At 38.5% G+C, this 21,496-nt stretch overlaps 2 protein-coding genes across 2 annotated transcripts; both read left to right on the forward strand.

Annotated features, from left to right (window-relative positions):
* Positions 1-10,606: 10,606 nt before the first annotated feature.
* On the forward strand, positions 10,607-14,449 carry LOC113356832 (protein CYPRO4-like). Its single transcript, XM_026600057.1, has 2 exons — positions 10,607-12,482; positions 13,885-14,449. The coding sequence occupies exons 1-2, from the start codon at positions 10,818-10,820 to the stop codon at positions 14,176-14,178; spliced, it is 1,959 nt and encodes a 652-aa protein (XP_026455842.1). The 5' UTR covers positions 10,607-10,817; the 3' UTR covers positions 14,179-14,449.
* A 4,307-nt stretch (positions 14,450-18,756) lies between these two features.
* LOC113356834 (ATP-dependent RNA helicase eIF4A-like) lies at positions 18,757-21,044 on the forward strand. Its single transcript, XM_026600058.1, has 7 exons — positions 18,757-19,026; positions 19,109-19,157; positions 19,244-19,381; positions 19,516-19,749; positions 20,395-20,434; positions 20,515-20,612; positions 20,686-21,044. Exons 1-7 carry the CDS (start codon positions 18,968-18,970, stop codon positions 20,701-20,703), a joined length of 636 nt encoding a protein of 211 aa, XP_026455843.1. The 5' UTR covers positions 18,757-18,967; the 3' UTR covers positions 20,704-21,044.
* Positions 21,045-21,496: the final 452 nt, after the last annotated feature.

A 21,496-nucleotide genomic window follows, 5' to 3' on the forward strand; every position in this document is an offset into this window, starting at 1 on the left:
GTCACACACACTTGGGTAGACGTTTGCTGGGTTCGTGAAAACCATGCCCAAACGTGTACGTGTATGTTGGTTCAACGTAATAACCCAAAAGGTTAACCATATGAGCATTTCATATTAACCTTGTTCTTCTTCACCATAACTAGTTCAATTGACTCAAATGAACTAGTTAAAGAGTTGTTCAATTGCTATGAGATCTTATGTAACTACACAAGACACAATTGAAACAAAGATGATTCGATTCGATTGAATAGGCTCATGAACATTATAGCCACGGTTTGCATAAAGCATTCCTTAGTAATTTAATGTTTCATGTTCAGAGCACATCTTTAGATCATAACCTCTTAAGTTCACAAACAATTTCGCAGACTTAAGTTAATCGGTTGAGTTTTCCAAACTCACCAGAAATTCTCGGAAAGAGAACTTCCGCCAGTTCGCGGACTGAGCTCGCGACTTAGCACACAAACGAGTTTTGGAAAATCCCAGCATAAATTCTCGGTCGAGAACTTCCGTCAGTTCGCGGACTTGGCAAGCCAATTCCACAATCCTCCTGATTTCTCTTGATCAACAAAGTTCGAAAACTTTGGTTCAAGGAATACATGGTTATGTAATCTAAACTCTCATTTCAATCATTGAGACATTCTCAGAGGACGCTATATAGCCGTTATTCATAGACCGATTCACGTCAGAGCAATTCTCAAAGTGATTGAAACTTTTCATGACTTTTGTCACTAGGTGAAGATAATCTTGATCAAAGCGAAACGCTTTACCAACACACGATTTCGAGATAAAAGATAAGCAATGAATGCTCAGCTCTAAATGTCAAATGTGTATGATCTATAAGAAGTAGGAGATAGAAGAGATAGACTTTTGAGTGATAGATAAGTTCAAGTTTCCATATACCTTTTTGTTGATGAAGTTCCACGATTCCTTGTATAGATCTTCGTCGTTGTATGATGAATCGCCATGAAGTCCTTCAGCTCAACTACATTTTTCTATCCTAGTCCGAGACTTAGCTTTGTGGGCTAGAAATCAAGACTTATAGTTTTGATCACTAACATTGACAAACATGCTTGAGATAGCAACGCATGCGAGGTTGACCGAGCTATGCTCTAACAATCTCCCTCTTTATCAATTTTAGTGACAAAACTATTAATACATATGGAATAAAAAAAAGATAAACTTTAGTGGCTCCTATTCCATAGTATAATCATCAACGTTCCTTGAAATCTTCGTCCTTCCAAGTACTCCAATGATCCCAAAGGTTGTAAGTTTAGCACCATCGTTGTTGAAGATCCGTAGCTATAACAATGAGAGAAATCGAGATTCTCGATCATTATTATACAATGTCATAGTATTATTATATAACATAAAAGTCCAATTGTATCACGACTTTAACAATAATACTACGGTGATATGTATCATTCCCCCTTAGTCAATACTCCGTCTCGATCATGGAAACCACTCCCCCTTACACAATAATCCGAAAACCATATGTATTTGTAGTGTGAACTACAATATTTCTCCCCCTTTTTTCAATAAAATTGGCAAAGGTACAAGAATGGGATCATAATGAAATTTCCACAAGAGACATTTCATGACCAAAAGAAAAATACATACCAACTTAATTTAGATGCAATCTAATAGCCGAAGCTAACAACATTCATCTAATAGCCGAAGCTAACAACATTCATCAAGGAGTTTTAAGATACAAGATAACCCCTATAAAATTCCACAGCCGCACTCCCCGCAAGATATTACCACTAAGCACAAGTTCAAAAGAACTCTCCCCCATTTGATGTCATTCCCGAGAGAACAACAAGAGCGACCTTAATTTCGAAAGAAAAAAAAGGATTTTTTATTGGACACCAAAAACCATAGGAATGATTTTCTATATCCAAAGCTCAACCAAATTAATCACAAGTAAACCCATGATTAATTCAATTGGGATACGCAACTAAATCAAACTACAAAAGTGATCAATTTAATTTAAAGTGCTCAACATAAGTAAACTCACGGAGCTACGACTAAGACAATCACACTGAGATGACTAACTTAACCGTTCAAATACTCAACATAAGGAAAACCTTACGGAATATATGACTACATTAACCAAAGAACATGATAGTGTATCCTTTCATATACTCAACACAAGAATTTGTGGAATATATGAAAACTCAACTAGATTAATTACAAGAGAACCTATAATTAATCTAATTGGAATACAAATAACCAAACTAATCACCGAAGTAATCAATTTAATTATTTTGGGCTCAACATAAAAGAATTTATGGAACCCCGACTAAGTTCATCATAGAATATGACAACCTTAACCGTACATGTACTCGACATAAGAAAGAAAACTTATGGAGTACAAACTAAATAACCAAACAGGTTGATTAATTTGGTTTTTAATGCTAGACATATAACATCTTATGGAACAACCAACAAAGCCAAGGTAAATCGACTTAGTTGTAAGGTGCTCATCATGAGACACACAATGGAGCCTTCACGGTAAAACATAATAAAATGGATCAATGAAGATCAATACCGTGGATAACATACAAGGATCTATCATAACGACATAATAGACTTTGTCCTTGTTGAAAAAAAGATTTTATCCTATTTTCCATCAAATTAATGATTACATAGGCTTAACTTTTGTATATGTCAAAAGTCCATTCGTCCTTTCATCAATACGAATACCGATCTATGAACGACTTTACTTTTGACTGCAATATGGGACCTTCAAGTTCACGGACGTAAACAATACATATCCCATAAAAATATTGCAATATCTCAAACCATTAAAATATTGCAATAAACATCATCCTCCAAATATTTTTAGAATTTAATACCAATAAACCTAGAAAATAAACATAAGAAGATGAAAACAAAATAACTATGTGTAGTCACAATCATCGCTATTCAAAGCACTAGTTATTCTTCCAACTAATCCAAAAAGAAGACTTACTAGGTATCTATACCTCTTAACAATCATTTCACTTACCTTGAATATTCTTCTCGTATTCCCTATATTCTTCAAGCTCATCTTCGATTAGATCAATCCTTGATTCAAGACTATCCATTTTCTCCTCGAGTTTTTTTAGAAGACACTTCAAGTTCATTTTTCAGAGCACTAACTTGTTCCAAAACGAGATTCATGGTTAGAGAGAGCTTATCAAACTGAGAGACAGAAGGGTTCTCATCAGAAGAAGACACATGTTTGTCATAGCACATTTCATTGTCAGAAGAATCGAAACGAATCTTCTTTGAGGGAAATAGAACTGTCCATACATCACTTTCTTTACTTGAAAGACTAGAGGAGGACATGATAGAGAGGATGAAATGAGAGTGCTGAAGAGGTAGAGCCTTTTAAAAGGAATACAGGTGTAGAATTCCCAGAAACACCCTTTTTACCAAATCATAACAAAAGTTGGTTATCAAAAAAAACTGAAGCCGTTCTCAAACAAGACCTGGAAAAAAAACACAAAAAAAAATATGTTACAGTCCTCTTGTATATTATGATTCTTGTATACACAAGAATCATTTTTCAACAAGATTACTGAGCATAAGGCCTCCAATCCAAGATTGGACTGGGATAATCTTTGCAAAGAGTGAAACCACCCATTTCACTAGGTTTCTGCTTATCCATTGTGATCAGAGTTTTAGAAAACTTGATTGCAGACCTTTGCAAATTCTGCACCGTTTTTGAAAACACCTTTTGATGAAAGGTAGACTTCCTTTTTGTTTTCAGCATACTACGGTTAGCCAGGAAGGAATGTTTTTGATTTGTCGTGCTAAGATAATCCTGAGGTGAACTCAACTGAACGAAGTGATTTGGTAGACTCTTTTCCGATAAACTCCTGGAGTTCAACGCAAAATCAGGAGAGGTTTGCTGATCCAACACAGGCGGACATGTCACGAAGGAATCATGAGAATGATTTTCAGCAAAAAAGACTGAGAGAGCAATCATAGATTTCCTCAGGACAATAATCAAGAGTATTCATCCATGCTTTAGTTATCTCTCTTATCTCCGTTTCAGGATTTTTCGAAGAGGCTTGAACACACATAAGACCAGTTTCATTAGTACGGCTCTTCTTGGTATTCTTATCCTTTATATTGACTAACGAAGTTTCCTTTTGAGACTTTCTTTTACTACGTCTGAGGATCTTCTTAAGTTTTTGTATAAACAAAGACAACGTATAAATAAAGAAATTCTCACTTTTCTCTTTCGTCAATTTTGGATGACAAGATTTATGATCAGGAGAGGTGACACGGTTGCCAAGCAAATGATGATCGTCTCTTCCCATATATTCGCGATCGAAAATTCTAATTTTTCCGACCATTGTGTTCCGTGAAATAGTATTAGGTTATTTCCTTCAACGATGGCATGTCTTTTAGATTCGTATCTGGATGGCAGCGATCGAAGGATTTTCATCACAATTTCCTTTTCAGGAATTGTCCTACCTAATGCACATGATGCATTAACAATTTCAGACAGTTTGTGATAAAAATCGTCGAACGAATCTTCTTCTGCCATAGAAAGGTCTTCCCATTCGGAATTAAGGTTTTTAAGCCTAGCTTCCTTTTCACTGGGGTTACCTTCAAATACGCTTTCTAAAGTATCCCAAGCTTCTTTAGACGTAGTGCATGAGACCACATGATGTCTAAGATTTGGGGAAACAACATGTAGGATGGCGTTCAACCCGTCGGAGTTTTGCCTTGCAACAACTAACTCGGCAGTATTGTAATAATAAATCTTTTGGTACAATAAAATCTCTTTCCATAACAACGGGAGTCTCATAGCCATTCACAACACATATCCATGATTGGAAGTCAGGCGACTGAAGAAAAATGCGCATAACAACTTTCCACCATAGATAGTTTGAGCCATCGAGGACTGGTGGTACGTTAATAGAGATAACACCTCTGTCCATAGAGTCAGATCGCTACAAACACAGACTTGTTAGGTCTTGAACGTGTTTGCCCGCTCTGATACTAATTGAAAAAGCGGGGGTCTAACACCACCACCCAATATTTCGATTAGCAATCTGTATGGACTAACTCCGAAATACTTTGCTAGAGAATCAACTAGACAGTCAGACTCAATCTAGATAAAAGTATCTCAAGGAGTTAATATCTCTCTCTTGATTTGATTTTTATTCAAGCTAAAAACAATAGCGAGTCTTTATCAAATACAAGGAATACTTGGACGGTACCAAAGACCAATGTCCAAGGATCAATCAATATCAATCAACAACCAAAGGTTGGATTTCCAACTGATGATCACGAACGTGCAACCTGTATTATTTCAATTAAATAAAATATAATGCGGGAAAGAAATAACACAGACACCAGAAATTTTGTTAACAAAGAAACCGCAAATGCAGAAAAACCCCGGGACCTAGTCCAGATTGAATACACACTGTATTAAGCCGCTACAGACACTAGCCTACTGCATACTAACTTCGTACTAGACTATAGTTGAACCCCAATCAGTCTCCCACCGATCCAAGGTACAGTTGTAATCCTACGCCTCTGATCCCAGCAGGATACTGTGCACTTGATTCCCTTAGCTGATCTCACCCACAACCAAGAGTTGCTGTAACCCAAAATCACAGACTTGGTAATAAACAGATCTGTTTCACACAAAAAATTCTATAAGAGGATAAATTTGTCTCCCACAGATATACCCTAGGTTTTGTTCCGTCTTTAGATATAAAATCAAGGTAACATGAACCAATTGATGATCCGGTCTTATATTCCCGAAGAACAACCTAGATTAATCAATCACATCTCTACAATCCTTCCTGACTACACAAGCGGATTGTCGAGGAATCACAAACAGTGAGACCAAGATGTTTGTGACTTCTTTATCTTGCCTATCGGAGAACTCTCACGATCTCAATCCAATCAATCGATTGTACTCGTACGATAGAAGATGCAAGATCAGATCACACAACTACAATAAGGTAATATCGGTCTGGCTTCACAATCCCAATGAAGTCTTTAAGTCGTTAACCTGATTTTAGAGAAGAAAATCAAAGGTTAATGGAGATCGACTCTAGCGGGCGCACTAGTAGCACACAGACGTGTGGGGATTAGTTTTGCACAATGCTAGATGTCTCCTTTATAGCCTTCAAATCAGGGGTTTTCCTTAGTTACAAAGCAATCCTTATTCACCGTTAGATGAAAACCTGATTTAGATTCATGCTAATATTTCTCAACCGTTAGATCGAAAAACCTAGCTTGTCACACACACTTGGGTAGACGTTTACTGGGTTCGTGAAAACCATGCCCAAACGTGTACGTGTATGTTGGTTCAACATAGTAACCCAAAAGGTTAACCATATGAGCATTTCATATTAACCTTGTTCTTTTTCACCATAACTAGTTCAATTGACTCAAATGAACTAGTTAAAGAGTTGTTCAATTGCTATGAGATCTTATGTAACTATACAAGACACAACTGAAACAAAGATGATTCGATTCGATTGAATCGGCTCATGAACATTATAGCCACGGTTTGCATAAAGCATTCCTTAGTAATTTAATGTTTCATGTTCAGAGCACACCTTTAGATCATAACCTCTTAAGTTCACAAACAAGTTCGCGGACTTAAGTTAATCGGTTGAGTTTTCCAAACTCAGCAGAAATTCTCGGAAAGAGAACTTCCGGCAGTTCGCGGACTGGGTTCACGGACTGAGTTCGCGGACTGAGTTTGCGGACTTAGCACACAAACGAGTTTTGGAAAATCCCAGCAGAAATTCTCGGCCGAGAACTTCCGTTAGTTCGCGGACTTGGCAAGCCAATTCCACAATCCTCCCGATTTCTCTTGATCAGCAAAGTTCGAAAACTTCTGTTCAAGGAATACATGGTTATGTAATCTAAACTCTTATTTCAATCATTGAGACATTCTCAGAGGACGCTATGTAGCCGTTATTCACAGACCGATTCACGTCAGAGCAATTCTCAAAGTGATTGAAACTTTTCATGACTTTCGTCACTAGGTGAAGATAAACTTGATCAAAGTGAAACGCTTTACCAACACACGATTTCTAGATAAAATATAAGCAATGAATGCTCAGCTCGAAATGTCAAATGTGTATGATCTAGTCTATATAGGATACGAGTTTTGTCTCATAAGAAGTAGGAGATAGAAGAGATAAACTTTTGAGTGATAGATAAGTTCAATTCTCCACATATCTTTTTGTTGAGAAGTTCCACGGTTCCTTCTATAGATCTTTGTCGTTGTATGATGAATCGTCATGAATTCCTTGAGCTCAACTACACTTTTTTATCCTAGTCCGAGACTTTGCTATGTAGGCTAGAAATCAAGACTTATAGTTTTGATCACTAACATTGACAAACATGCTTGAGATAGCAACGCATGCGAGGTTGACCGATCTATGCTCTAACAACAAGGATATTCAGTTTTTTTTCCTCTTCTTTAGTTGGTTGTACTTTTACTTTCTAACATAAAATTTGTAATTCTATTGCTCATTAACTAGCACACTCGGCTAAAACAAACAATTTCACAATGTACTGGTATGTTCCTCCAATTTGGCTGCCAATTGTTGAGGAGGACCATCAGCGTGGTTTAAAAATAAATAAAAATATAACAATATAAAATTTTTATACAATAATACCCAAAGAGTTGGGAGCCGAGCAACAAGCTGGGCTCCCATACCTTTCTGAATTACCAGCCCAATCCTATGAAACAAAAAATTGGAATTTTTTAGCATTAAAATTATAACAAGAGACGCAATTTTTCAATATCTTCAAAAAAACCACTAACTCATCACCAAGCTCACCGAGCGTAGTGAAGGCTAAGGTGCCAAAACCATATCCGAGGGAGCTGCACTTGTCAAGATATTTATTGCGCTTATGAGATATTGCATTCGAAATGGCAAGACCCAGTCTGAAAGCGTAAACACCACTCCCTATGGAAGGTGAGACACCGGTAACATCAAAGAACACAACCTGACCATTTTCCCAGTCGTAAACAAGGAGATCAACAGGTCTTAACCCAGCTCCATCATCTGATAGAAAGCCTAAGGCTACTTCTTTGCGAGAAGGACACCATCACGGAAACATGCATCCACCAACGTGTCTCGTGTAAGTTCATGACGAAACTTGTAGCCTACTTCACTATCTCAATGTAGGGCATGGTCCCCAAAAATATCCATCGTCTTAAAGCAACACGGACAAGGACCACTAGATTCTAAAAGTGGAATACCTAAACGATAACAAAGAACTGAGCTAAATTGGCGAGGTCCAATGTGTTGGTTAAGTTCACTGATGGGGATAACCAAGAGGTAATCTTGCGCATGCTTAGTTCTATTGCATTGCCATAAGACTAAATCTCTTTCTGTCATGTGGTATTTAGTGGGCATTTCCTTCTTAACAACATTGAAGTATGGGACTGCCAATGTTCTCATAAGATGGGGGGAAATGTCGATGGTGCTGAAAGTTGAAGGCAAGGAACCACATACCTGCGTGTAACTATCTAGAGCTTGTTGAAAGACGGAGCAAGTGCCGATAACATTAACCTTGCGGAAGATTCTGTCTTGAAGCAGTTTAGTTTGGGCCCATGAAGCGATAAAACAATATTGGATGGTGTCAGCTAAAGTGTATATGCCCAGCCCCCCGTCTCCCAGAGGTAGTGAAGCAATACGCTGCTGTAAAGACTCGAAACCTGGTCCATCTCCAGTTACCAAAAGACGCAAGTATTTGAAAAGATGACCATCAAAATGAGATTTCACTTGATGAACAACGTCTGGGCTTGTAGTGCGCAACGTGAAATATAGATGAGATGCACCGGTACAACTACGAAGGAGTAACATTTCGCTTTGATGGTCACGAAGTTTACGGGTAAACTCCATCAACTGAATAGTATTATTGATTTTGTCCAAGACTAGTTGGATGCAAAACTGACTGTCAAGACTTACAGGCCCACCGAGGAGTTTCACTCCACCTGCAGGTCTGCCAATGTTGATGGGAAACACACCTGGTTCACTGCTGTGTGGATCAGCAATCGGCCAGAAGACTTCAGTCTTAGTAATGTTAAGATGTAATCCCCTGCTAGGACCTTCGTTTTGGATAATGCTGAGGCCTTTAGAAACTTCAGAAGTTTCACCAATCAATGTAGTGTCATCTAAGTACCATGCTTGGAGGTTAAGGTTGCATATGTTGTCAATCTTTTTTGCCAGTGGGTGTAACGTGAGTACGAAGAGCAAGGGACCAAGTGGGTCACCTTGTTGCAAACCTTGAGTTGAAGAGAGTATTGAATCCCGGTAGTATAAGCGAGCAGGTTTGGCATAACAAAATTCAATCCATCTTGAAATTGCTGGGCAATGTTGTCTCGCTTCGAGAATCAAAACACTTCTGTCAACAAGATTGAATGCATTGCTGAAGTCAACGAGAGCCATCGACATGTTGTTTTGATGCCCTTTCAACTCCAGCATCATGTTAACTGAATGTAAAATCCCCCGCCGCCGCATGGTATGCCTACCCCGAACTGAAAATCCCCCAAGTAATCAGCCATGTCTTTACCCACAACATATGCACCTAATTTGGAAACTACCCTCCTCCAAATCGTCCCGACTGCGATGGGCCTGATGCTGCTATTGAGTTTCAATAAGGGAGTAAGTGGAGCGCTAGCAACGAAATCACCTAACTCAGGAGGGCACTTACCAGCTAGCCAAAGGTCGATAACACCAACAATGGACGACAGGAGCTCATCTGCGACTGCAGCTGCTGCCCTCCTAAGGGCATCTAATAAGTGTTGAGCGCGTAAACCGTCCCTGCCACAAAGAAGTCCCTTTTGGGAAGCTCTTCAAACTCCCAAGAACTGCATTGTTATTGACAATAATGATAGGTACGTCAATTGTTGTTGATGGGATGGTAGGTGGCAGGGCAAAGGGGTGTTTATTCTGCAGGTCAATCAAAGTCTCCGGAATTGGAGGGGCAACACCACCTGAATTTAGCACCCTGAGTGCAGTTGTGTAGTGACCTTGGCTGGTTTTTCTACGACATGCATTAAGGTTGCTATTGTTCTTCTTTGGCTCCTTAGAAGTACGCTTGGTAGTGCGAGGCAAATTGAATTGATCTAGCATTTTCTTAACCAAGAGACTACACCCATTGGTGTCATTCCATTGCATCAGCGCCTGATTGATGGTTACAATTTGCAACTTCTTTCTGTTTCCGGATCTTTTTGTATAAAAAGGAGAAAAAGAAGAATAGAACTATTCCCGCATGACAGCATCTTCTGTTAAGAATTTCCATCCGAAAATGATTGATCGCCAAAATCAATCCACAAAATTTTGCAACGTGTGAGAGGGATGGTGAATCCACTACAACCCACCCAATTCAAATGCACCGAACGCCCAACTGACTCTATTTGATTCCGCTCGGTGTAAATCACGGTAGAATGTTTGGGTGCGTCTAGAATTGTTCATTTCCATCACACGAAGATTTTTTGAAATCGAGGCTTACTGACGTTAAGGAACTGATGGTGTGACAACACACCTACCATCTCATTGGTAACTTTCTTTGACGGTACTGTTTAACCGTTCACCAAATGAGTCGGTGAATAAAAGATTCCAGGAATTCCAGATCCAATCAGTCAAGTCCCATTTAAAAGATTAAAACCCTAGATTGAAAATTCAAAATCCCGCCGCTTCATCTACTTTCTTAAAATTTCAAATTTCAAAAATTTATCTGTTCGTTTCGCATTCTCAGATCTAACTTCTCTCTCCTTTTCTCACTTCTTTGTCTCTCCACAAAAAAAACAAAAAAACAAACTTTAACCTAAAATGGGAGGTACTCACAGTCGAGAAGATCAAGAACTCGATTCAGATGAATCAGAACGAGAAGATTCAGAGACTGAACAACAAGAATCAGATGATGATTACGAAGATGTTAAATCAGAACATGATAGATCTTCGCCATCGCCTTCTTCAGGTACTAAATTCAAAACCCCAACATCTTCTGGTCTTGATGATATTGATGCGAAACTTAAAGCCCTAAAACTTAAATACCCAGCATCATCTCAAAAGAATTCAGTTAAACTTTATCATTATGCTGGTGCTAAATGGACCATTTCTGAGAAATTTATTATTTACTCCTTCATCAAATCAAACAAGAATCAAGAAACTGAAGAAGATGATGATGATGAGGAGGTGGAAGAAGATGAATATGGTGAGGGTAAAAAGGGTGTTTGGTTTTTGAAAGTTGGGAGTAAAGTCAAAACTAGGGTTGGGGCTGAAATGCAGTTAAAAGAATTTGCTGCTCAGAAGAGAGTTGATTTTGTAAGTAATGGTGTTTGGGCTTTGAAATTCTCAAATGATGAAGAGTATAGAAGTTTTGTGACAAAGTATTCTAGTTGTTTGTTTGAGAATACTTATGGATTTGAATCTAATGATGCTAATAAGGTCAAGGTTTATGGAAAAGATTTTATGGGATGGGCAAAGCCTGATTTTGCTGATGACTCTATGTGGGAAGATGCTGATGAGGAGTTTGGTAAAAGTCCTAATGCAGCCTTGACGCCTAAAAGGGTTCATCAGGATTTGATGGAAGAGTTTGAGGAAGTAGCACATGGTGGTGGGATTCAGAGTTTGGCATTGGGTGCTTTGGATAATAGTTTCTTGGTGAGTGACTCGGGGATTCAGGTTGTTAAAAATTATAATAATAGAATCCAAGGTACAGGTGTGTATGTAAAGTTTGAGAATGAAGGGAATTCGAGGATTCTTTCGAATTTAGGGTTTTCTACACCGAAGAAGGCCTTGTTAATGAAGGCTGAGACTAATATGCTTCTTATGAGTCCGGATACTGAAGGAGGTAAGAGCCATTCTAAAGGTCTTCACCAGCTCGATATTGAAACAGGAAGGATCGTTTCAGAATGGAAGTTTGAGAAGGACGGAGCTGATATTAGCATGAGAGATATTACAAATGACAGTAAGGGAGCTCAATTGGATCCTTCAGAGTCAACGTTTTTGGGTTTGGATGATAATAGGCTTTGTCGGTGGGATATGCGTGACAGAAGGGGGATAGTTCAGGATCTCACAAGCGCAAGTACACCTGTTTTAAATTGGACCCAAGGACATCAGTTCTCTAGAGGAACAAATTTTCAGTGTTTTGCCACAACTGGTGATGGTTCAATTGTCGTAGGGTCTCTTGATGGGAAGATTCGATTGTATTCAACTACTTCTATGAGACAAGCAAAGACTGCTTTTCCGGGTCTTGGATCACCCATCACTCACGTTGATGTTACGTTCGATGGGAAGTGGATATTGGGCACAACCGATACTTATCTGATCCTTATTTGCACCCTATACACAGACAAAGATGGAAAGACTAAAACTGGTTTTGCTGGGCGTATGGGAAACAAGATTTCCGCTCCAAGATTATTGAAGCTGAATCCCTTAGATTCACATCGTGCTGGGGCAAATAGCAAGTTCCATGGTGGGCAATTTTCGTGGGTGAGTGTTCATTGTCCGTACTATACGCTTTTCTTCCATGAGTTTTCTCATTTATTACAGTGTTTATGCATTATTTACCTCCTCATGTTCCTTGAGATATCTTTCCGCAACCTGCTTAAGATTTCCTATTGCCGCTGTTGGTAACTTTATAAGTAGGTGATATTCTGTGGATCTCATCTACTTTTGGCTGTAAACTCTCCAGCTATAGATACCATTGTATCTTTTGCATCATTATTGTAGACCTCGAAAGCTTACACATTATGTTTCTTTGATGCTACAAACTGTTTCCATGTCAGGTATATGATTTGAAGACTACATCACCTCCACTTCCTTTCGTTAATTACTCTAGTCTGCTCACTTTCTTAGCATGGTTAACTAAATGATTATTAGAGGATTTTAGTTCATGCTTTTTGATATGCAGAAATTTTAGAGTTCAAAAATATATATGTTGAAATCTTCTCCTATGGTGAAACTAATTTGAGGATTTTTTTACGTCATTTTTTTCTTCTGTTATTTCCTTATATTTTTTTATCTGTTTTGTGTTCCCATAAGTATCTGTTTTGGAAAGCAATATTTTATGCTTTATTTTAACTTCGGAATTTCTTAGGCTGTAAAAAGTAGAGTGTAAGTGGATGTTAGAACAAAGCTGTTGAGTTCCAAACCTACACCCCCAGTTGGTATTGGTGTTTTCCTGTGGTCTGTTGGTGATTGGTAGAGTTGAGTTCGTTTTGGCTCGACCATCATTCATCTAGTTGGTATTTAAAATGTTCATCATCCATCTAGTTGAAATGTTCCCTGTTAATGCTGATAGGGTTGTTAATGCCATGCATACTTATCAAAATAAAGTATTCATTTTTGTGTATTCAAAAACTTTGACTAGGGGTTCCAAGCATACTTATCAAAATTTGGTGCTGTTTGGTGTCGCCTAAATATAAATGAGTGCAAATGAATCAAGGAGCTAGAGGCAAACAAGTTATTACATTGTCAGGTTAATCGTCTTTTGAGAAACTACTTGTGCCTGGCATTCAGCAGAAAAACTCAGGACATGATTAAGTCTGTTGCTTCGGTAATGCTACCTTGTGGGGGAAAATATACAGAAAACTTCCAGTTCTGAATTTTGCAAAAGGAAGCAATTGGTTTTGCTGGAGCTCTAGTGTCCAGGCTTGTATGAAGTTCTAAAATCTGATATCTCATAGGAGGTCTCAAAACTGAAAATGAAGTGCCACCATGTGATTTTCCCTTTTTTTGTGGATAACTACTTTGTCATATATTAATCTCTTAACTAGTTTCATTTTGCATGATTTTCCAGCTGCTGCAGATGCCTTTTACCACCATAAGCAGTTGGTTCTTGTTTTTTGTAAATTCCAACTTTGCAATAATGCACGTGTTTCTTCTCTTTTAGGTAACAGAGAATGGAAAACAAGAGCGCCACCTTGTTGCCACAGTGGGCAAGTTCAGTGTCATATGGAACTTCCAGCAGGTGAAGAATAGTAGCCACGAGTGTTACCAGCAACAAGAGGGTTTGAAAAGCTGCTATTGCTACGAGGTTGTCTTGAAAGAAGAATCAATTGTTGAAAGCCGATTTATGCATGACAAGTTTGCAGCAGTTACAGATTCGCCTGAGGCTCCACTTGTAGTTGCAACACCAATGAAAGTCAGCTCATTCAGTGTATCGAGCAAGCGGCTCCACTTGTAGTTGCAACACCAATGAAAGCCAGCTCATTGAGTATATCCAGTAAACGGTGACTGACTGCCTTGCTGAACCCCCTTGGTTCTCATTACTGCTTGCAATAACCCCTGTAGGGTATCTCTAATCTGTTGTTACTTGTTTTACGCTTTAACTGCATGCTGTTTTGACATTGTTCAAACTTTAGGTAGTAAATTCTTGTTTGGGATGATGAAGTCACGCACTCTATTGCTGTTTAAGCAAGTTGATAATGGTCCACTCCCTTTAATATTCTTAATTAGCTGTATGTCAAAACCTCTTGTGCATCCGAGCCTGTATTACAAACTTGTACTTCAGATTAATCTACCCCCTTAATCGATGGACGAGGGTTGCAACAATTATATGTTGCCAACCAACTGGCAGTACTTGATTGGATGAATCCAGGCTTATATCGGTCAAACATCACCTTAAGTTTTGGCAAGAGAAGTAAAGACTAAAGACCCTGGACTAAAAAATAGAACAAGTGGGACGTACACAAACTACGTTAAGCAGTTCTAAACACCGGTGATGATGAGGTTTTTTGACCCTGATATGATATAGAAGTAGCTACCAAAACAATAAAAACACAAGTATTTTGCAATAGAATGTTCTGATTTTATTGCAGTGAGACTTTACAACGCTTACCTTTAGGTTTATTTTCTGTCCTAGGTATTGCTCTAGCTTTCTGCCGTCTTCCTCTTGGTTTGTTTTCTGTTCGTATTCCTCTAGCTTTCTGCCGTATCCTCTACAAGCACTCTAGATGCCTATTTATAGGTTTAAGCCTACGCTAAAACTAGTAATACACAAATTAGGACAGACCCTCCTATTTTTGTAATCTTCTAGAAATAAAAAGTCTATTGTTCCTTCTAAGAATATAACTTTTCTTCTAGAATTACTTGGAAAGTAATTCAATGGTTTTGGACCTAGGAATAGGGTATTCTAATGGACTTATACCTAAAAACGGATCACACCTCCCTCATCAGGAGGCTTTTGGTCCCTCAAAAGCATTGAGTGAAGATGCAGGGAAGTTTAGCTTGCAGCCGCACTCTTGAGTACCACTTTGCACGTTTTAAACTTTTCCCGTTAAGACATTCTTGAAACAATTGTTGTTCTGCAACTCTAGTTAGTTGTGTCTTCTTTCTAAGAGCCAGATCTTCTTTTGTTACTTCGCATAGAGCTAAGTCTTGCGCAACTTGTAAAGATGACGACTCATTTTTCTCTTCAAGTAACTTGGCTTCTGGTTCCACACACTGTTTTGGTGATGTCTTCTGCGGCTGTTGCAGGGTGTCTTCAAACCTTTCTAACAACTGTTGCAGATCGTTCTTTTCGGTTTTAGTGCACTCGTAAGAGTTTGCACAAACCAATTCACTTGGTTCTTTGACAGCTTGTCGAACCATGAATAGACTAAACTTCTGATTAGTGTTTACCAAGTGTTGCGCAACCAGAAGTTGTAGTTTCTTCTTTTCTTTAGAAGCTAGAACGTGAAATCTTTTTCCATCTTTTACCAGCTTCCAAATATTTTTTCTTCGTAAGTACGTTGCATCTCTGTCCCATAGGTAAGGACTACCTAAAACAATGTGACACACATCTAATGGGACAACATCGCATGTCACCTGATCCATGTATTTCCCGTTAATGGAGAATTTGAAGGTACATTGATCCCTCACTTACATTTCTGTTTCCTTCTTCAACCATCCTAACGGGTATGGCTTAGAGTGTGGTGTTGTCTTCAAATTCAGTTTCTTCACAAGTGCTCAGATATCAAGTTCTGTTGTGATCCGCTATCAAGTAAAGTAAGGACATGTGTCTTGTCGACTTGAGCATACACCCAAAATAGCTATTCTTTAACAGATTCAGGTGTCGCCGGTTCTGGACCAGTGACCTTTTCTGTTGTCGCAGTTGCGACCCCTTTTCTTGTCATCATCAGAATTTTGTGATTAGGTTGAGGCGATCCGTCGATTACCTCATCTTCCTCTTCTTCGTTTTCTTCTTTATTGTAGATGGTTGTGGCAGTTTGCTTACGGTCTTTCCACCATGTTGGTTTCAACTCCGGATGCAATTTCCAACATCCTTCCTTCGAGTGTCGATCAGTTTTGCAGTTTTCACAGTATTGGTTAGTTTTGTTTGACATAACATGATATGTCCTTCCCTCTTTATGAGCAGTGTTCACAATCTCTCCTTCGTTTCTTGATTGCCTTGCTCCATAGGGTTGACTCTTCATCTCGATATACATAGCTTTCTTACAAGCATCGTCAATATCTATTACTGAAAATAACGCAAGTTCTGTCCGTATAACAAAAGGTAATCCCCCTTTATACTTCTCAAGAGTTTCTGGATCTCTCAGGTTCACATTTAATGCTATAGCTTGCTTGCGAAATTCAGTAGTGTATTCTTGCACGTTTTTCCCTTTCACTTGTCGCAAGAATTTCCATTGTTTGCGCAGTCGTTCTTTATAACCAATTGGGTAAAACTGATTTTGAATAGCAGTTGTAAACTGCCATGTTGTCACTGGAGTATCTAAACCTGACGTATATGCTTCCCACCATATAATTGCATGACCATCGAGTCTAAGTCTAGCGAAACTCACCCTTTGCTCCTCGCTGGTTCCTTTAGTGCTGAAATAAACCTCTAAGGATTTGATCCAACCATCCAACTTTTCAGGGTTTAGATCTCTATTGTACGCAGGGATTTCGATTCTTGCCTCCACTTTGGATGGTGTATTGTCAGCAACACTTGATTGTTTATGTACTGAATGAGAACCATTTGTTGTTCTGGATTGTGTAGGTTGTAATTCTTTTAACAACTCTGTTAAGTTAGCCAGATCATTCTTCATTGATTTCATCTCTGCCAGATCTTTCTTCATGATTTTCATATCTTCCTCTAATTTTTCCATGGTCTTGTCTTGTGGATTTGAGGATGACGAAACTGAAACTCTTTTTCTTCTATCAATATCAGGATCTAATGGTAATACCTCATTACCCTTGGATCGAAGCCCTTCCATTCATCGCCGGAAATATTGCTTAATTACCTTCTAGCTCTAGATACCACGGATCAGTTTTTTGACCATGATACGATATAGATATAGAAGTAGCTACCAAAAGAATAAAAACACAAGTATTTTGCAATAGAATGTTCTGATTTTATTGCTTTAGAGTAAGAATTTACAACATTTACCTTTAGGTTTATTTTCTGCCCTAGGTATTGCTTCTTCCTCTTGGTTTGTTTTCTGTTCGTATTCCTCTAGCTTTCTGTCGTATCCTCTACAAGCACTCTAGGTGCCTATTTATAGGTTTAAGCCTACGCTAAAACTAGTAATACACAGATTAGGAAAGACCCTCCTATTTTTGTAACTTTTTAGAAATAAAAAGTCTATTGTTCCTTCTAAGAATATAATTTTTCTTCTAGAATTACTTGGAGAGTAATTCAGTGGTTTTGGACCTAGGAATAGGGGTGTGCAACGGACGGACGGATGCGAATTATGGGTCATCCACGTCCAATCCGTCAAAGTTGCGGATTTGAAAAATCCAATCGTGTCCGGCCCAATCACCCGCGGATTTGGCATCCGCGGATTAGCGGGTGATGCAGACCGGATACGGATTAACCGCGGATTTAGTCTCAAAGAAAAAATATTAGTGACCCTTTCTTGTGAAGATACAAAGAGTACACACAGTGCACTTACAATGCACGTAATAAGTAGTATTTAGTACGAGTTCATTTACGTTTTTTGAATGTCACGACTCATGTAGTAAACTGCATCATAGCGTTCATACACAGTATAATATGCACAGAATAATACTTTCATCATATGCACATAATGGTGGCATGATACACACTTAATAGGTTCAAACATTATATACGCAAACGTTTGCTTGAATCATTAATTGTTTGCCACACAGTGCGTTCAGCAGAGACAGTGCCACATCACGGGCATCAGAATAATAAGAACAGAAGTAGATATAGCTTTTTTAGCATATAGATCAGCTTGACAGCTTAATCAAAACTTCTGTGCAATGAAACAATCTATCAATTTTAAGAGAGAATTCCTTCTCTCATCATATAGATCAGCTTGACAGCTTAATCAAAACTTCTGTGCTATTACTATTAGTACGCCGAAGTAAAGAGGTTGAAAGAGATAAAAAAAATTATACACTGACCGACCCTCTTGAGCCAAGGCTTCAATGCCTCGTGGACGAGAAGGCGATACACACCTATTTTCGAGATACAAATTTGCAAAGAAAGGATTTATAGAGTTGCCATCGTAACTCCGTCAGCATCCGTTTCTTGAAGCTAAAATACATCGTTTTGGCTGCGAGGACTATTTTCAAAGGAGTAGAATCCAGAAGGAATCGTTCATCAATGTCACTATAGTACAGTGATAAAGATATTGGGTGATATACCACTGGCCTGAGTTTGAACACACCAGCACCTGAGTTTGAAACACACCAACACGATATTCTTTCCGTATCAAAAAAATAAAAAATAAAAAAATAAATTGTTCGCTTGTAATTGCCTGACCAGCTAATGGACCTGAAGGTTGGGTTTCAGGTGCCATGAACCAAGTTTGCTAAGCGGCGGAAATAGGGCACTACATCATGTGCAACCAGCAAACCAGCTAGCAGAGTAGTGGATAGTCATAATTAGGGGACTCATTCTGTGAAACCCTTGAGAAGATCCTTTTGCTCTTCAGAACAAAATTATCGAGCTCTTCAGAACCAAAATTGTCGACAAACTGTTCTAAGAACTATTTGACAGAGGAAGAAGAAGAAGAAGAATCATATCAATGGCGATTGATTCCGTCGACTCCCCATCATCTCCTTCTCCACCTTCTTCTAATTTCAGGTATTTATCGTCAATTTCCCCTTTCCTTGTCGACAGATATTCACAAATAACTCGGGAATTTTTATTGTATTTATTTTTGCAGTCAGCCACGCCATTTCTACTTAGCAGTTGATAGAGTTCAATTCAAGATGGTCTCTCTCTCTCGCTCTCTGTTCATCACTTTTATTTCTCTAAATTCGTTTTATTTTGCAAATAACAAAAATTACTTACGGAGCAGGAAACATTGGTGGATCTGTTGGGAGTTGCAGGGAGACGGTCATCCTTACCAGTGGTGCTTTGTTGCAGCTCTCGTGATGAACTCGACGCTGTTTGTTCAGCTATCAATAATCTTCCTAACATTTATTTGGCCTCTCTGGTACTCATTTCTTTCCTTTCTGTCTCCTACACTGTTCAATTTGGATGCCAAATGAAAACTAGTTAAATTTGGATGCCAAATGAAAACTTTGGATGCCAAAGAATTGGTTTAACTAGCAATCCCCGGTGTTACAGTATAGTGACCTGGCTGAGAACGAACGTGCATTGATACTAGAGAAATTTCGTCAAGGAACAAGTGATTGGAACCGGAGTATCACTGCTCATCCAGGAGACAATAGTGAAAATGGAAATCAAGACCTGAAATCGTCTATGATTGTTGTAACTGATGCCTGCCTGCCTCTTGTCGCTTCAGGAGAGTCACCTATTTCGGCACGTCTGTTAATAAACTACGAGTTGCCAACAAAGAAGGTGTGGTTCCATTATCATTGTGTGGTTTGAAAGGCATATATCATATATCCGAATTTCTCTTTTGGGTTACAAAGGTACCATGTATCTTAAACAAGTAACTGAAATGCATAGACCCTTGTAACTATTAGTACATCAAATTTCAGACAACAGACGTGTAAATAAACGAGCTTCAGATAGTACTTGCAGTCTTAAATTTCTAAAAATGCCCTTTTCTGATTCATGTTTGTGGTCCTTTTATTATTGATATTATCATCTGATTTTATTTTTTTTGTTCCATAGTTTATTTATTTGTATTTTCATCCTTATGTCATGAGGGTTCATGTGAATCTAAGTAGAGTAAAGAACTGATGTCCTATGTTGCATTTGTATGAACAACGCATCTAACGTTGATTTTTCGTTGGATTGAGATCTACGAACCTGTCACTAGAACCTAATGACCGTATATTTACGAATTTTATGGGTACAATGGGTCAATACCAACGGTGATTTACATAGTTAGCATAGCATTAGTTGTTGTTGTTTCCTTTTTGGTTCTGTCCAATTTGTAGCTACTGTAGCTTAGTCTTCTTTAAATCTAAATAGTTGTTGAAATTATCTAATGTATTCGGTGAGCAATTACTTATGGTGTCTGGTGGTTGCCTGCAGGAAACGTATTTGAGGCGCATGTCGACTTGTTTGGCATCAGGTTTTCTCTGCCCATTGAATTGAATTAGGCCATGACAGAATTGACATATATTGACATGGTTTTTGGACAAGTTTCCACAGATGGGATCGTGATCAACATGGTTGTGGGTGGTGAGGTGGTAACCTTGAAAAATCTTGAAGAAAGCAGCGGCCTTGTCATAGCTGAGATGCCCATACATGTAAGTTCCATCTGTTTGCTTCTATGCACATTTCATATGTTGTTGGATAAACTCAACATATTACTGTGTGCAGATCTCTGAGATTTTATGAAGATGGAATGTCAATCACGACGGATTGGTTTCTTTGGGGTTAGCTGGATTTCAACCACTTTTCTGTATCCACATGTAGCACTGTGCTTCACTAGTAGAGGCATACTGCTTGCTGGGTTCTTCCGAACAATGGAAGTAATGGAATACAATGGAATCGGGTGTTGCCTTTTCCTCTTTAACTATCTGAGTGTTTCTATATATGAATGCTGTGCCACACTTAGCTTTAAGGGTTTGATCCTCTTAACTGTAAATTTGGGATACACATGAAACCATATTACATATGACTGTTCGTTCAGTTTGTGAAAGCTTTGATATATTTTTTGCAAGACAGAGTTACTAGAATTGAGTTCTGGAGGAATCTTGTACATGCTTTAGTGGTTGATGATTTTTGGCTTTTGATAATTTTGATAGGTTAAATTTCTCCCTTCCTAAATTTTATTAAGAATTGTCTGAATTGCAATAGGTAGCTGTCCAAATTCACATCCTGCTTTGGAAGCAGCTGCTCTGCCACCGTGATAATATAACCTTCCGGACCACATTATGGTTCAAATATACAGGTAAGCTTTCGGTTCTGCTTTTATATGTGGAAGTCAAAACATTGGTTTACTTTCGGTTCTGCTTTTATTTCTTTTAGAACTTTATGAAGAGATGGTATCGTTAAACAATAAGTAAATGGAGAGGATGGAGGAAGCACCAGGGAGTTTGATTCCATCAAGATAGAGATTGCCTTCTCATCTCTATCCATGATCCTTTAGAATCTTCCCTTCACTACCATTCATACCATTCTTTTCCCA

Source organism: Papaver somniferum, chromosome 3 (genome assembly GCF_003573695.1).
Source record: "Papaver somniferum cultivar HN1 chromosome 3, ASM357369v1, whole genome shotgun sequence".
NCBI classification, from domain to species: domain Eukaryota; kingdom Viridiplantae; phylum Streptophyta; class Magnoliopsida; order Ranunculales; family Papaveraceae; genus Papaver; species Papaver somniferum.

What these genes read in the sequence shown, in the direction of transcription:
- LOC113356832 (XM_026600057.1), top strand. Translation starts at nt 10,818, where the DNA reads ATGGGAGGTACTCACAGTCGAGAAGATCAAGAACTCGATTCAGATGAA. An exon ending in ATGGTGGGCAATTTTCGTGG is followed by an intron (nt 12,483 to 13,884) that starts GTGAGTGTTCAT and finishes CTTCTCTTTTAG; the next exon opens with GTAACAGAGAATGGAAAACA.
- LOC113356834 (XM_026600058.1), top strand. Translation starts at nt 18,968, where the DNA reads ATGGCGATTGATTCCGTCGACTCCCCATCATCTCCTTCTCCACCTTCT. An exon ending in ATAGAGTTCAATTCAAGATG is followed by an intron (nt 19,158 to 19,243) that starts GTCTCTCTCTCT and finishes CTTACGGAGCAG; the next exon opens with GAAACATTGGTGGATCTGTT. An exon ending in ACGAGTTGCCAACAAAGAAG is followed by an intron (nt 19,750 to 20,394) that starts GTGTGGTTCCAT and finishes GGTTGCCTGCAG; the next exon opens with GAAACGTATTTGAGGCGCAT.